This window comes from Girardinichthys multiradiatus, chromosome 5, assembly GCF_021462225.1.
Source record: "Girardinichthys multiradiatus isolate DD_20200921_A chromosome 5, DD_fGirMul_XY1, whole genome shotgun sequence".
Classification (NCBI taxonomy): domain Eukaryota; kingdom Metazoa; phylum Chordata; class Actinopteri; order Cyprinodontiformes; family Goodeidae; genus Girardinichthys; species Girardinichthys multiradiatus.
In genome coordinates this window covers 30,295,183-30,311,216 of record NC_061798.1, presented here as the reverse complement: position 1 = coordinate 30,311,216, position 16,034 = coordinate 30,295,183, and the positions used below count along the sequence as shown (strand labels likewise).

Sequence of the window (16,034 nt, the reverse complement as noted above, 5' to 3'; positions counted from 1 at the left end):
CAAGTGAGTGTTTTACTTCAGTGTTCATATAGCTGGAAAGGACTCTTCAACACACTAACACAGAACACGCCTAACCTAGACTTGCTTTAAATCTTGTAATATGGTGTAATTGCAAGCAGAAACAGACTAAATGTTGCATTTTAATATATTATATTGTAGACAATTGTTTTTAATAGAATGGTAATTCTAAACCTATCCATCCATCTAACCATCCATCCATCTTCTATTATATTTACCTAATGCTTCTAGGGTCCCAGTTGGCTGGTGCCTATATCCAGGGGTCGAGAGTGAGAGGTGGAGTACCCCCTGAACCGGTCGGGCAAATTCTATGTCACAAAACACAAATATTAACGTAGAGTAATCAAGCATAATACTATGACCAGCATAGACATTCTGACCGGTGTCCAACCATACAGCACCACACGCAACAAACTACAATGTGCTGTGTTCTGACAGCTGTCTCTTTTTAACATCTTCAGCAATCAGTTTGATTGAAACACATTCGCCAGTCATGAACATGTGCAACTATGTACCCTGAAGGCTGTGAAGGTTCACAACTGTTGGGCCACATTTGATAGATACTGGCCACTACAGACTGGGAGCTCCCAACAGGAGCTGTAGTCTTGAAGATTCTCTGACAAATTCGACTGACCATCACAACCTGGTCTTTGTTAAACTTGCTCCAATTCAAAATGGGCAAAACTGTATATATTTGCCAAATGCCCAAATAATGAGCCAGAGATTTGTTGAGCATTTTTATTCTTACTGTCTTCAGATTCTTCTTCTTCAAGTCTGCATATGTTCTTTAGTATGTGGCGGGATTTAAAGCTTTATAACCTTCAGGCATCTGGAGATTGTACCCATGGATGAACGAGACTTGGGGAGATCCAAAGTTCTCTTCCTGATTTCTTATGATTTTTCCATCATGTCACACATGGAAGCAGTGTGTTTCAACTGTTGCCTTAAATACATCTGCAGGTCTGCCTACAATCAACTCAAATGCTGTTAATTAACCTATCAGAAGCCTACAAAGCCATGACATCATCATCTGGGCTTTCCAAAATTGTTTACAGGCATCATCATCTTGGTGGATGTAAACTTCTGACTTTAAAAAAAGCAATACATATTTTCCAAAAACAATCCTAATCCTAACTGACCTACAATAGGAAAGCTTATTCTGATTCAATATCAGGTAATAAAATAACATTATGTATCTTTATGTAGGTTGTAAATATCTGGTTTCAGTAGTATTTTAGCCTATATGTACAGTCATATTCAGTAAATTAGAATATGCGTTCCAATGAGGCTTGTTTGTCAGATTAAAAGTACAGTTTGAAAATAACCTTTAAATCGATATTATACGTCATTTTCCTTAAGCAAACATTTTTGTATTAAAAATATTTCTTTATTGGTGTGATGTAATATTTTAATCCTGAATGTCATGTTCTGCAACAGCTTCCTGCATGGGGTGGGAGAAATTGTCCTGCTGTCTCCCACCCCCTGCACTGTGTCCATGGGGCATCCTATGACACCGCTGGCCTTCCTGATTAGCTTATCAAACCACTTCCTCTGAGCTGTAGCTAAGCTACTGCTCCACCATACTACAACACAGAAGATGGCTGATGCTACCACTGAATCACAAAGGTCTTCAGGAGTACCTCCTACACTTCAAAAGACCTCAGTCTCCCTAGCAGGTATAGTCTGCTCTGACCTTTCCTGTAAAGAGCATCACTGTTCATTGTTTATTGTTTGAGTGATCACCCAGGTACTTAAAATAATCCACTAGCTCAATGTCACTTCCCTGGATGTTAACCACAGTGGTTGTGGTTGGTCTGTGTCAGCATCAGCTCCTTGGTTTTATCAGCGTTGATCAGGAGGAGGTTCACAAAGTCCTGTGTCAATTCTCTGAACTCTGAGTAGTCCTCACCTGTGATGGGGCTGACTATAGCAGAGTCATCAGAGAGCTTCTGCACATGGCAACCTGAGGAGAGAGTGTAGAGGGTGAACAAAATCTGTGCTAGCTCCTGCAGGGTACTGGCTGTACTTCGGATCAGTCTGTTAGAGACACCCTGTGTCCTCACATACTGCAGGCGCGATAGTCAATGGGATAGATGGTGGTCCACTCCTTACAGCTCCAGCTTGTCCCTCAGAAGTTGGATGGTAGCAAAAGCCCTGGAGATATCAAAGAACATGATTCTTATTGTTGTTGTAGAAATATCTATTTTCTATGGTAACTTTAATAAAAACCAATGAAAATCTGAGCCTAATGACTATGTTTAGAATGACTATACAGGTCCTTCTCAAAAAATTAGCATATTGTGATAAAGTTCATTATTTTCCATAATGTCATGATGACATTTTAACATTCATATATTTTACATTCATTGCACACTAACTGAAATATTTCAGGTCTTTTATTGTCTTAATACGGATGATTTTGGCATACAGCTCATGAAAACCCAAAATTCCTATCTCACAAAATTAGCATATTTCTTCCGACCAATAAAAGAAAAGTGTTTTTAATACAAAAAACGTCAACCTTCAAATAATCATGTACAGTTATGCACTCAATACTTGGTCGGGAATCCTTTTGCAGAAATGACTGCTTCAATGCGGCGTGGCATGGAGGCAATCAGCCTGTGGCACTGCTGAGGTCTTATGGAGGCCCAGGATGCTTCGATAGCGGCCTTTAGCTCATCCAGAGTGTTGGGTCTTGAGTCTCTCAACGTTCTCTTCACAATATCCCACAGATTCTCTATGGGGTTTAGGTCAGGAGAGTTGGCAGGCCAATTGAGCACAGTGATACCATGGTCAGTAAACCATTTACCAGTGGTTTTGGCACTGTGAGCAGGTGCCAGGTCGTGCCGAAAAATGGAATCTTCATCTCCATAAAGCTTTTCAGCAGATGGAAGCATGAAGTGCTCCAAAATCTCCTGATAGCTAGCTGCATTGACCCCTCCCTTGATAAAACACAGTGGACCAACACCAGCAGCTGACACGGCACCCCAGACCATCACTGACTGTGGGTACTTGACACTGGACTTCTGGCATTTTGGCATTTCCTTCTCCCCAGTCTTCCTCCAGACTCTGGCACCTTGATTTCCGAATGACATGCAGAATTTGCTTTCATCTGAAAAAAGTACTTTGAACCACTGAGCAACAGTCCAGTGCTGCTTCTCTGTAGCCCAGGTCAGGCGCTTCTGCCGCTGTTTCTGGTTCAAAAGTGGCTTGACCTGGGGAATGCGGCACCTGTAGCCCATTTCCTGCACACGCCTGTGCACGGTGGCTCTGGATGTTTCTACTCCAGACTCAGTCCACTGCTTCTGCAGGTCCCCCAAGGTCTGGAATCGGCCCTTCTCCGCAATCTTCCTCAGGGTCCGGTCACCTTTTCTCGTTGTGCAGCGTTTTCTGCCACACTTTTTCCTTCCCACAGACTTCCCACTGAGGTGCCTTGATACAGCACTCTGGGAACAGCCCATTTGTTCAGAAATTTCTTTCTGTGTCTTACCCTCTTGCTTGAGGGTGTCAATAGTGGCCTTCTGGACAGCAGTCAGGTCGGCAGTCTTACCCATGATTGGGGTTTTGAGTGATGAACCAGGCTGGGAGTTTTAAAGGCCTCAGGAATCTTTTGCAGGTGTTTAGAGTTAACTCTTTGATTCAGATGATTAGGTTCATAGCTCGTTTAGAGACCCTTTTAATGATATGCTAATTTTGTAAGATAGGAATTTTGTGTTTTCATGAGCTGTATGCCACAATCATCCGTGTTAAGACAATAAAAGACCTGAAATATTTCAGTTAGTGTGCAATGAATCTAAAATATATGAATGTTAAATTTTCATCATTACATTATGGAAAATAATGAACTTTATCACAATATGCTAATTTTTTGAGAAGGACCTGTATATTAAAACCTTAAGCTGAATGACTGCCTTGTGGACAGTAAAGTCAGTGACCCATATCCCATTCTTGTTGCTGAGAATAAACAAAAGAAATTTCTAGACCAAGAAAACAGAAACAATCAACCTCAGAAATATAGGAAATGGTATTCCAAATCCCTTTTTAATAAAAATCTGACTGCTTATTTTTGTCAATAAAATAATGTGTGTTTAGTTTATTGTTAAGCTAGTAAAAATATCACATCATAATTATTCAGTTATTTTTAATTTAATAAAAAATAATTTTTTGTGGTCTAAGGTTTTTCTACTTGATGGTTTTGGCCGACGTAGCAAAATGTTTTTAAAAATCATTAAAAAATCTTTAAGAACCTTAAAAAATAGACGGAAAGCGGTTGAACTGGATTTTATTTAGAGGTGTCAGAGTGAAGGGGGATATAGACAAATGCGCTTTTCAGATTTTGTTTATTAAAACAAATATTTTTACCTCAAAATCATGCTCTATCATAAATAAAGGGTTGGTCGTTATAGACAAGCTGTGGACAGTTCTGAGAGGCACCGTAACTGCAACAAAACTTACATAAAAACTGGCTGAGGTTTTGGGTTAAAGGTTTTCTAAAATTAATTAGACTGTGAAAAGACGCGCTGAAACATTCCTCCTTTCCCATCAGCCGGGATCTCAGCGGTGGCTGTGGGAACTGCACGGAGTGGAAAAAGGAGGAGAGAGGAAGTTCTCCCAAACTTTTTTTCTCCCTGGAAGGACTCTGGAGACGTTCCGTTAGATTTCCAGAGGAGGAGGTTTTGATCAAGAAAGGCTTATACCTCTGTAGGCATAAAGCGGACTAGGAAGTCACAAGTTTGTTCCTCCTTTTTCTTTCTGTCTCCACACCTGAAAGCCGCGATAAGGAGACACGCGTGTTTTTCTCTTTCTCCTGAGTGCGTTTTGGTTTCTTCCCAGCCTGGGGGGACTTAGCACCATCAGAGGCGATGAGATGTGAGTGAGCTATGCCTTGTGGAAATGGACAGACTTTATCCAAGCGAGAACATGGCGTCTGCGTCCCAAGGTATGGCTTCTTTCCCGGTCTGCTTGTGGCGCTCTGCTGTCTGGAGGTGTGGGGCTCCGGGCCGCACGGAGACGGCCGCGGCAGCTGCAGCCCTTGTCCCGTTAACTGCAGCTGTGCGCCGGCGGGGCCCCAGCGGCTCTGCGTCGTTAACTGCTCCAGCATCGGGCTAGAAAGGGCCCCAACGGCGGCTGAGTTTCCGTTGACCGTCAACGTGATGTGAGTACACTGGATAAAAAAGTTGTGCAATGTATAAATATTGTTAATGTCAGAGCCGGCCCGAGGAATACCTGACCAAAGCTGCTGCATTGGGACCCAGGCTTGCAGCCCCCTGGCCCCCACCCCAACAGTACTTGGGGTATCACACAAAATCTAGATCTCTAATTTGAAGTTTTATTTAATAGAAAATTAAAAACTATTTAAAATTCTGAAAAATAATGATTTGTTTAGGCTTTAAAAGATCTGAAATACACTAGCTGTTAACATGCAGAATAAAATATTTTGTATTTGATAATTATATTAATATTATTTAAGGTCATTTATTCATTTAATGGACAATGTAGCTATAAACCTATTAATAAGAAAATCACAACTGGTACCTCTTACTGGCCTTACTGAGTCTGCTCTCATTCTCTATAACTTTGAGTTTTAGAGTGTTTACAGTCAGTCAGTCATTTTCTATACCGCTTCTTCTATAGTGGGTTGTGGGGAAACTGGTGCCTATCTCCAGCAGTCTATGGGCGGTAGGCGGGGTACACCCTGGACAGGTTGCCAGTCCATCACAGGACAACATACAAACAACCAAACACACACTCATTCACACACCTAAGGGCAATTTGGTGAGACCAATTAACCTAACAGGCGTGACTTTGGACTGTGGGAGGACGGCGGAGTACCCAGAGAGAACCCAAGCATGCATGGGGAGAACATTTGCGGTCTAATTTATTTATTTTTTGTTGAAGATGAAACCTTTTTTTTTTCTTCTTCTTCTTTTTAAATGGTGTTACCTTATAAGGAGTGACTTTGATTTCCAAACCATGCAACTGTAAATGTTTTTCAACAGTTGAACTTGTCGTTTTTCAAAGTGAGGGAAAAGTGAAGTAGCCATCTTTCAGCCAGCTGGCTGGCAGTGCCCAACAAGACGGAGCTGCTCCATACTCTATACTCCATACAGCTGAACAAAACTCATTCTGGCAATTCTTCTATCATCTCATTAAAACCCCTTTAAACTGCAGAACTTTTAGAGGTTGTAGGTGATAGTTTTTAAAAAGACCTGGGCGCGGCGCTGATGGTATAGGCGTAAAGTGCGTGACCATGTGCAGAGGCTACAGTCCTTGAAGCAGCCGTCCCAGGTTCGAGTTCCGGACCTGGAGACATTTGCCGAATGTCTCCCCTTCTCTCTACCCCTCTTTCCTGTCTGCCTACGTTCAAAAAAATATAAATAAAAAGGCCACTAGTGCCGAAAAAATATCTTAAAAAAAAAAAAGACCTTGTCAGTGATACTACGCAAGTAAGTTACAGAAATAACTTTGTCTCACCAATTTATTTATTGATATTTATTTAAGAAATATTGCAAACTGGAATTGGGGCCCAAAATCAAATTCAGTCTAGGGCCCCATACGATCATGGGCCAACTCTAGGTCATCCAGTTAGTATAACCAAGTTTTACCTGTTAAGTATTTTTATAAATAAATCTATTTTTTTCAGTTACTTCACAACAGCAACATTAATAATAACAGAGTTATAATTGTAATCTTTGCAAATGTTTTTTATTTTCTTTATGTTATAAAACAGATGAATTGATATATAATAATTTGTAATTGTCAATTTTTACCACCTTACTGTTGATGACCTTAATCTGGCTGACATCAATATCAAGTTACTTCTCACTCCACTTTGACATAAAGTTTTGGCTTTTTCAATAAGAAATGTAATTTTTTTAATACATACTGTTTGCTTGGCTATTGTTTAAACGTTTTTTTTAATGCATTGTTTTTCTTTGCATGCTTCTTAAAATATTAGATTCTGTGTATATGCATGTATATATAGCACCTTGCATTTATGGAGTCATTTTTAGTAGGATGTTATTGTATGTTTTTCATCATTAGGCCTCAATGTCTTTCAAAGTAACTCCCATATAAATAAAATAGTTGCAGCATCAGACACGATGGCCCTGATAGATACACTATTAGGAGGAATGTTGTCCGTATAGTTTGCATCTCATCTGAAATGTGCAATATTTTGAACTGGTAAGAAAAGAAAACCGTTGCGTAACAGAATAACAAATATGGAGATCTCCAAAAGAATATTAGATAATGAAAGATTTTGGTTGCTGTTCGGGTAATGCCTGATATAAGCTGTGTTTTCAAAGGTCAAATTGCTGATGACACTGTGTGTGTGTGTGTGTGTGTGTGTGTGTGTGTGTGTGTGTGTGTGTGTGTGTGTGTGTGTGTGTGTGTGTTTGTGTTCATGTGTGCGTGCGGGTATGTTTTAGTATGTGATGTATTGTATGTGAAGTTGTTTTGTGCTTGTGTGTTAGCTGTCACCAAAACCTTAAAGCTGATGTTTGCGATGTGGATCGATCCTCAGTCTCTGGTCTGGTCAGCAAGAGAACATTATGTTCTGCACTGTTTGAAACCATATGTTGTCCATTATTTATTTTCACTCTGACTATAGTCTTTATTTAACCTAAATTCTCAACTCAATGTAGCATATATGTAATCACTGGTTTTTATTTAGGGCCTTGTACATCCTGGGAGCTTCACTAAAAATGCTCTAATATGTAGATGAGCTTTTTTTTGCAGAAAATGAAACCCTGCTCTATTTATAGAATATATATGTTGGCTTGTTGTAGATGTAAAAATACTTCTTTAATGCAATCTAATGTTTGTTGGTACCAATATCCATAAGAGTAGATGAGTGACTTGTTAAGTGTTGCAATAATTACTAACAGATCCTCGTTCAGGCTAGAAAAATGTTACATGTCTACTTTACTGGGGTGTTAATTATCAGTTTGCAGCCTGTTGCATGTAGGTGACTGACTGTGAACACTATTGCCATTACTAATTAGGCCGCTGGCTCTTATTGCAAGAATAAGACGTTGAAAATCTTACCCTGAATTAGGCTCATGAGAAGAATAGATGTTTCAGCTAATAATTATTTATCTTATATTGCTGCAGGCATGTGATGTGTTACCAATTTAGCTTTGATTTAAAGTATTTAAAATGATTTTATCTGTTCTGGTTTGTCTTGATTAGGGCCATCTGTCGGAGCACAGAGTCTTAAAGTTCTGTTTAGTAAAACCTGCTGCTTGTTTTCAGTCTTTTCCATTTTTTCTGATGTCCAATGACTCACAGATTCAGCATATATTCGAAAAAGTGCATTTACACTTACATGATAAATGTCACATTATAAAATATACCCATAGGAAATTTGTGTTTGGTTAATTTTTTTCTCTGTTCATCACTGCATCTTTGCTCTAAATTTCATAAAACTGGAAATCAGGTGAATTTCATGGGTGCAGGCCACGCATTTATTCTGCTGCTTAACTCACAAATTTCCTTGCAAATGTTGCACCATTTGAAGATAAATGTCCAGTGATGTAAGATTTTTTGCAAAGAAGTGTTTTTAGAAAAGAGAAATATTTAACCAAACACCAATTTCCTTACTTTTTGTGCCAAGTTTAGGGACTTCATCTGATTTGAGCAGATGTTTCTTATGAACACCCATGCACTGTTAAAAATCAGTCAGAAGACAAATAGGAAAGGCTAAAAAAAAAAAAAACAACTTTTGATTTCAATCCTTCAAACATGAGCAGTCAATAGAAGGCTCATGTTTCTGCACTTTTGAGTATATTTGGAGATTGAAGCAAAGTGTTGATGGGTGTTAGGGTCTACGGTTGAGAAAATCGTGCAGAACTTTCCTTTAAACATCAACTAGAAAACACACTGCTAATGATTACGAGACAATAACAGATGAGCTTTAGGAAAAGCAGGGTAAGAGTAGTCATCTGGCGGTTGAGAGGTTTTAGATTTAGATGCTGGGAAACTGAAAAAATCCTCAGTTCTCCCATGATGTTGGGTTTTCAGCTTAGTTTTGTGTTTTGCATGCATTTCTAATTGGTTTCCCTTTGGTTTTCCTGTATTGAGTAGTTTTGTTTAGTCTGTGCTTCCATCAGATTCCCTCAGTTCTCTCAGGTTTCCACTCACATCAACAGTAATCAGCTCACCTGTCACTCAACCAGCACTCATACATAACTTATCTTATTTGTCTGCTTTCCTGCTGTAATTATTCTGCTATCCCTCTGCTTCCTGCCAGATTCTTGTTTCCTGTTTTGGATTTTTGATTTGTATTAGAGATCCTTCAAGTCTTCATTTGGGTCATTAAACCTTCAATATACAGCAGGTTGTTTTTATCACTGTAAAAAAATGGGTGTACCGCTTTGACTTTCTAAAGCTTAACTTCTGCGTGCTGAGTATAATAGCAATGTAGAAATCTTGATTTCATAGCTCCCCCTTTTACTTGTAATGCATTTTAAAATTTTACTATAGATATTAAATATTTTTACAACATCACTTCTGGTAAATGTTGACGTGCTTAGTTGGAACTCTTAGTCATAATTTCTCTCTCAGAGAAATAAACCGAAACAAACCCAAAGTTGCATATCCAAATTGGAATATAAAAGAAAACTCTGCAGGTTCGATCTTAAAATCCAGCATGGCCTCCTTATATATAAAAACAATGATAGCTGTGGTTATAAACATTTTTTGGTACATCTGTCAGTGTGTTTCCCTTCAAATCATTTAAGCTTACTATTTGATTTCTGCTTTCCATCACAAACATTATGTTGTTTCTGTGTATATATAATGCATAAACATGGATCATGCATAACGGTGATGCTTTTACATGTTTTGCCTCCTCTGTCACCAAACAAGATCCCAGCTGTGGTCCTGTTTTGAAGGCTACGGTTGCTACATCTTGGTTTTAAAACACTGCCATTGGTTTTAAGAAAGTTTGTTCACCTTTACAAGAATGAAGAATTTGTGGATTAATGTGTTTCAACTTTATGAGAAAGTTTAGTTAAGCATCCATTAATACTCTGAAGATATATATATATTGTTCGTAGAGGTGGTTTGTGCTCATTTTCAACATCTGCTTGGCACTGTGCCGGTCACCGATATTATGGTATATCAAGATAATATATCAAGACACAGTTTTAAAATACCTTAGCAGCACCCCTCCCCCACCTGTTGGGATGGACTGCCTGTCAGCTGACTGAACGAAGGTTCCCACATTTACCCCCTTACTTATAAGAAGAAAAAATTATACTTTTTGGACATCAGAATGTTGCTGAAATATGCTATACAAGTAAACTTGCTTTGCCTAGCCTTGCCTACCTTTCCAATCCCAAAACATTTTTACGATGTTTTAGCTAAAGAGGAGTCATCTCTTTCTTTTATGAGGTAAGTGTTTCATGTTTTTACACCAAACCTTGACTTACCCATCTGTTATTGCCCATTTTAATTGGTCTGTGTGAACCGTAGCCTCTGTTTCCTGTTTTTATCTGGCAGAAGTGGCCCTCAGTGAGCTCTTCTGCTGCTGCAGCCTAAATGCTTTAACATTCTTGGTTGTAACAACAATTGTTTTGAGCTACTGTTGTCTTACTATTGTAATGGACGGGCGACCGGTCCAGGGTGTACTTCGCCTCTCACCCAGCGACCTCTGGAGATGGGCACCAGCCCCCCCACAGCAGGTGGGTACAGAATTTTGTCCGCACAATCGGCTATCTCCTCATATTGTCCGGCACCCAGTGCTGTATTATTTTGGAAGCAGTAGTAATAATCTTTACTTTTTAGTTTAAAAGAAAAACAGATGTTTTACATCTTTGTTTATTGAAATGTATGTGTTAAAACCATGAAACTGGTATTTTTAAACAAGATTATCATACCATGAGAAACTCATACAGGCCCATGCTTAATCTTGTTTTTAATCTTAATCTTGTCAGAAAAAATATATTTTTCTTAGGGAACTTTTTTTTACATAGCTAATTTTCAACCATTTCCTAATATTAAAGCGCTGACAATGAATTATTACAAATACACAACATGTCATCTGTACTTGTACTTCAATAGGGGCAGTGCTACATATTTTCTTTGCTCTAAATGTCACCATCCTCTCTGTCTGTGCCTCTATCCGGCCCCAAATGTAAACGCTGTTAGTACGCCCTCTGTTAAAGAGAAAAAAATTAATCCAGTGGCAGTGAAGTACTTTAATGCTCTGCAGAAGGAAGTTAGGGAAAAAAAGCTTTCATTCTCCACACCAGCCCATCTGCTCTAACCCACACATATAATAAAATCTCATAACACTTCTTATGGAGAATGTTGGAGCTCTGAAGTCATTTCTGAGAAATGCTAGTGAAAGGAAACCTCTTCAGTGTTTTTTTAAGTGCTTTCCTTCATATGCAGATTGCTTCAAGGAAAGTCACACAATGCACTTTTGTCCTGAGGCAGAAGACTCAGAGAAAAATAACCATTGCCTAACAAGAGTTTTGGTGTGTTTTTGTATTTTGTATCTTGCTTAGTCACATTGCATCCAGCACCAAGGTCCAGTCTGTTCAATTCTGGCAAAATTTCTGGTGTTTCCATGGCAGCAGGACGCACCTACACAGAGATGCACCATTCCTCACTCCTGAAAAATCTCCTCACTTTCATTTTTCACTCCATTTCCAACTTCGCCTCTGCGTCCAGAAGTCGTTACTGTCCTTACAGCCACCTACACATTCTACAGGCGGAGATCCAGTGGGAAAGATTGTGTGTGCTGACAGTACGCAGGGGAGCATTTGTTTGGTTTCCATGGCAAAAGTAGCCAATGACATCACTCGCAGACATTCAGACATTCCAGCTGGTTGTAAAGAAGAATATGAGGCAAGAAACAAGGCTAGGTTCAGACGGCTCTCGATGTCTTCTTCCCTGTTTGTGTCCATTTACTCAAATGCTCCTGTCTAAAATCGTGTCTGTTCACTTTTAACTCAGTTCAGTGGTGGTCCCTGAGGTTGTGTTATTAGTGAATGGATCTAGAATATGTGCCCAGTGGTCTAAAAAAGCACAAATCAAAAATAGATTATAGGTTTTATTATTTATTTTGTAGTTATTCTTTTTGGAGCTAAGCTGAAAGTATGTTTTTGCTTGTTTTTTTGTGTTTTATAGAGCTGGCTGGCATTTAAACCCTCCCATCTGCTCTGCTGATTAATGCCTCATCTAAACTGCACCTGAGCAAACTCTCAAGCTGTGGATTCACTATATAGTTATATTATTCCCAGCCTCTGTGATGAAAAAGGAGCCTGACAGAAATAAATATTTAGGAGAATGTAATATGACCGTTGAGATCTCTACTCTACTTCATAACAAATGAATTTATATAAATTTTAATGTATCTGGTTAAAAACACGAAGGCAACTTTTAGATTTAGGACGTAAATTAAAAAAACAAGGCCGTATCTTGCTTTGCTGTTTGGCATCTAATAATTCTTGTTTGATTTTTCTTTACAGAAATCTTTCCCTCAATAAGTGCAACTTTATTAACTTTGCTTTAAAAAGGTCTGAGTTTGACTGTAGGTTTTTTATCATTTTGGGTCATGTGTGTCATCTTTTTTCCAAACAAACTGCATATTTTCACTTTTATGGCAGACGGAGTGCAACTCATCTAAAAAACGTTCAAAACCCTAAAATTTGCATCGTTTGCGTTAGTTCTATTTTAAGGCACACACTCATGTTTTTTTATTTGTCCTGCTGTAGCCTGCCGCAGGTCTATCTAAATATTTCTGTACATTTTCTTGAGTGAAATATTTAAATGAAGCATGCAGCTAACCAACCATTCCTGTTGTCTTTAAAAAGTTGTTTAGTATAAGTTGATTATCATCAAGTACCTCCTGCAAAATCCTGCAGGGGAACTAATGGCTTCATGATGATGGATACCCTGGGGGGATTCTTCGATTCAACCTGCATGATGTATTTAGTTAACGTTTGCTAAATTAATCATGATGATGGATTGGCCAGGGGAAAATAATTCTAATTTTAGTTGCAAAGATTGTATTCTGGAAAAAAAAAGTTTTTTAAACATTTTATCAAATTTTATCAAAACATTTAATCAAAACATGAAAAGATTAAGTTAGAGATATCTTACCTGCTACTTAAATAATACACATTTGCATGAATTAAAAGTAATTGAAGAAACATTTTAATTTCAGCAGATGTTCATCACTGCTGTTTCCGTTTGGTAAAGAATGACATTATCCAGACTGCAGGAATTGTCTTTGCATGACCTTGTAGGTTGTTTCCTGTTTCTAGAGTCTGCACACACTGAGTGCAGACATTCAAACACTTGAAGACATCCCAGAATAACACCCTGCACAGTGTGCACCTAATGGTAATCACAGGTTTTCAGGGTGAAAACGGAGAATATGTCAAACCTTGAGCTCAGAATAACAGCCAAGTCAAATGTTTTATTGAAATCCAAAGTGACTACGTTTCATTTGTATTCGGTGTCATATTTTAAATTCAAGGAAAAAAAAAAAGCGTTTTTTCTGCCAACAGTAAATAAGGAGATTCCCCTACACTGTCATTTCTTTATGCAACTCTGTTAGGATTAAAATGCTTAAAACCATAAGAAATACTGTAAGTGCTTCTCATTTGAAACCACACTCTGGATCCACTGTTGATCTGCTGCCAGGAAGTCACTACAAGGCCAGCTTAGTTGTATTTCAGGCCAGTGAACCTGAAAGGGATCAAAAAGCAGGGAGAGCAGTGTGCAAAATGAACAGGTATGAAATAGAAGTGCTGCAGCCTGAGAGCAGAGCTGAGACTTTCATCATCCTTTCTGCTTTATGTTGTTTGTTTGTTGCAGCAATTTATATGAAGCCTTGAGTCTTTAAGTTGCTTCTTTGTTTTTCTAACATGTAGCATGATTGCAGGGCAAATAAATGGAATGGTTAGGAACATCAAGAAAAAGTTGGCTAATTTCTTCTGACCTCCACACAAAACACCCAAAGCACGTAAGCTATGCTCACAAACTTGTGCATAACTTTTATTGCTTTCAATATAAAGATACAGATCAAAGTTGAAAAACTTCAATTCAGCATGCTACAATCCAAACATTGTATAAAGAAAAAAATCTATAAAACTAGAAAATTCCAATTTGTAGCTCCACTGTTTTCTCTTTTGAAAAAGACGTTGAATCTGGCTTGAGATGGTTTCTTCCTGCCTTGGTGGGATTTGTGTTGCAACTGAACTGAAGAACACTGCCGTGAAAAAGTATTTGCCCCCTTTCAGATTTTTTTTGTTTTTGCTTTGTCATACTAAAATGTTTCAGATCATTGGACACATTTTAGTATCAAAGAGAACCTGAGTAAATACAAAATGCAGTTTCAAATGATTTCCTCTATTGGCGAATGTGAGACAAGCCTTTGTGTTCTGTTTGGTTAGCAGTGGTTTGGAGTTCTCCCATGAGAGCCATTGCCCATTCTCTTTCTTAGTGTTAAATCATAAACTCTGACATTAGATAAATCAAATTAGGCCTGTTTTTCATGGCTCCTCTGTGTCCTCTTGGAGTTATTTTGGTAGGGTGGCCACTGCTGGTAAGGTTCACCACTGTTCCATGTTTTGTTCCATCACTGTGGTTCGCTGGAATAACAAAGCCTTAGAAATTTCTTTGTTACCCCGTCCCTGAATGTCTTTTTTTTTTAAGGGATTTAGTGTATTGCTTTCGAGATCTTTAAGCCTACTTCATGATGTCTGGTAGGTTGTGTTTAAGAGATTTTTAAATGTATATGTCTGGAAGAAGTCAGACCTAAGTGAGGCTTGTGAACCAAAGATCATTAAACTAATGATTTTCACCTAGAACTAGGCTGGTGTGGATAGCTAGTTTGCCTTAATGAATTAAATAATCATTTGAAAAAAACTTGATGGACCACTGCACTGAGCTGCCTACATAGTTTAAGGGAAGCAATAAGATGGACACCAAGGTTTTTGACGTTATCTTTATAATAGGAGGATAAAGGGCCCAAAGTCTGTAGCAGGGAGCCCCAAAATGACAATCTCCTTTTTGTTTTATTTTCATTTAATTAAAAAATAAAATAGGGAGAACCACTGTTTGACGTCTTCAGGGCAACACAATAAAAGTTGAAATGGTCCTTTCCCTGCTTTTAAGGACAGTTAAATCTGTAAGTCATCAGCGAAACAGTAGAACGAAAGGTTATACCGTAAAAATATTGACCCCAAAGGTAACATATACAGTGCAAACAGAGCTGGACCCAAAATTGAGCCTTGGGGTACACCATAGCTCATTTCCAAAATGAAGAGACCCATGTTTCACATAAAACGTTCTTTCAGAAAGGCATGACTGAAACCACTAACACTAAGTAAGAGAAACTGGCTCAAACTGCTCCCAAACTGTGAGCCCACAGGAAGAATGCTAGGGTCTGAGACACTGGAAGACAAGATACCAGACTTGATGGAACTTTGTCAATACAAAATGCCAAGAAATCATCGCACATGGTTTGTGTGGGTATGATACCAACATTATTACATGGATTGACAGTACGATACTGCTACACCACAGTAATGGCACCAGAAGAAAAATAACAGGAGGTACACAGGAAGTATAAAACAAGCCTAACTTTGTAAAATAGCTAAACTGTGAGCTGCCATTCATTTGCAGCAGTCTTAAGAATGCTATTCTAGCAATATCTTTGCTATGTTAATGCTAGGGTGTAACAACAAATACTTGAGATAATATTGATTCTTCAGACGAGATTTTTCCAGTATCTTTTAGTAAAACTAAGAATTATCTTTTTTGTTTTTGCAAATAATAAAAACACAAATTGCGATTTGTGTTTTAAAGAACCGTGGATTATTTTCCAGTCTATATTGACTTGTCCACATATTGTAGATTTTATGCTTGTCTAATTCTAGGATAGCTCCAAGTGTGGGGATGGGTGGAAGGGGTTAAGCGGGGTTGTAGTCAGGAGGACAAGGGAAAGTGGTAGCTAGCTTAATTTGAAATATTGAAACATGGAGAGTGAGCTG

The 16,034-nt window shown here is 38.5% G+C and overlaps 1 protein-coding gene across 1 annotated transcript in view; it reads left to right on the top strand.

Annotated features, from left to right (window-relative positions):
• The first annotated feature begins 4,293 nt into the window (after positions 1–4,293).
• pkd1a (polycystic kidney disease 1a) overlaps positions 4,294–16,034 on the top strand; it is an 85,035-nt gene continuing 73,294 nt past the window's right edge. The window contains exon 1 of the mRNA XM_047365021.1: positions 4,294–5,173. Coding sequence (XP_047220977.1) covers positions 4,899–5,173 — 275 coding nt within the window. The 5' untranslated portion in view covers positions 4,294–4,898. The remainder of the gene's footprint in view (positions 5,174–16,034) is intronic.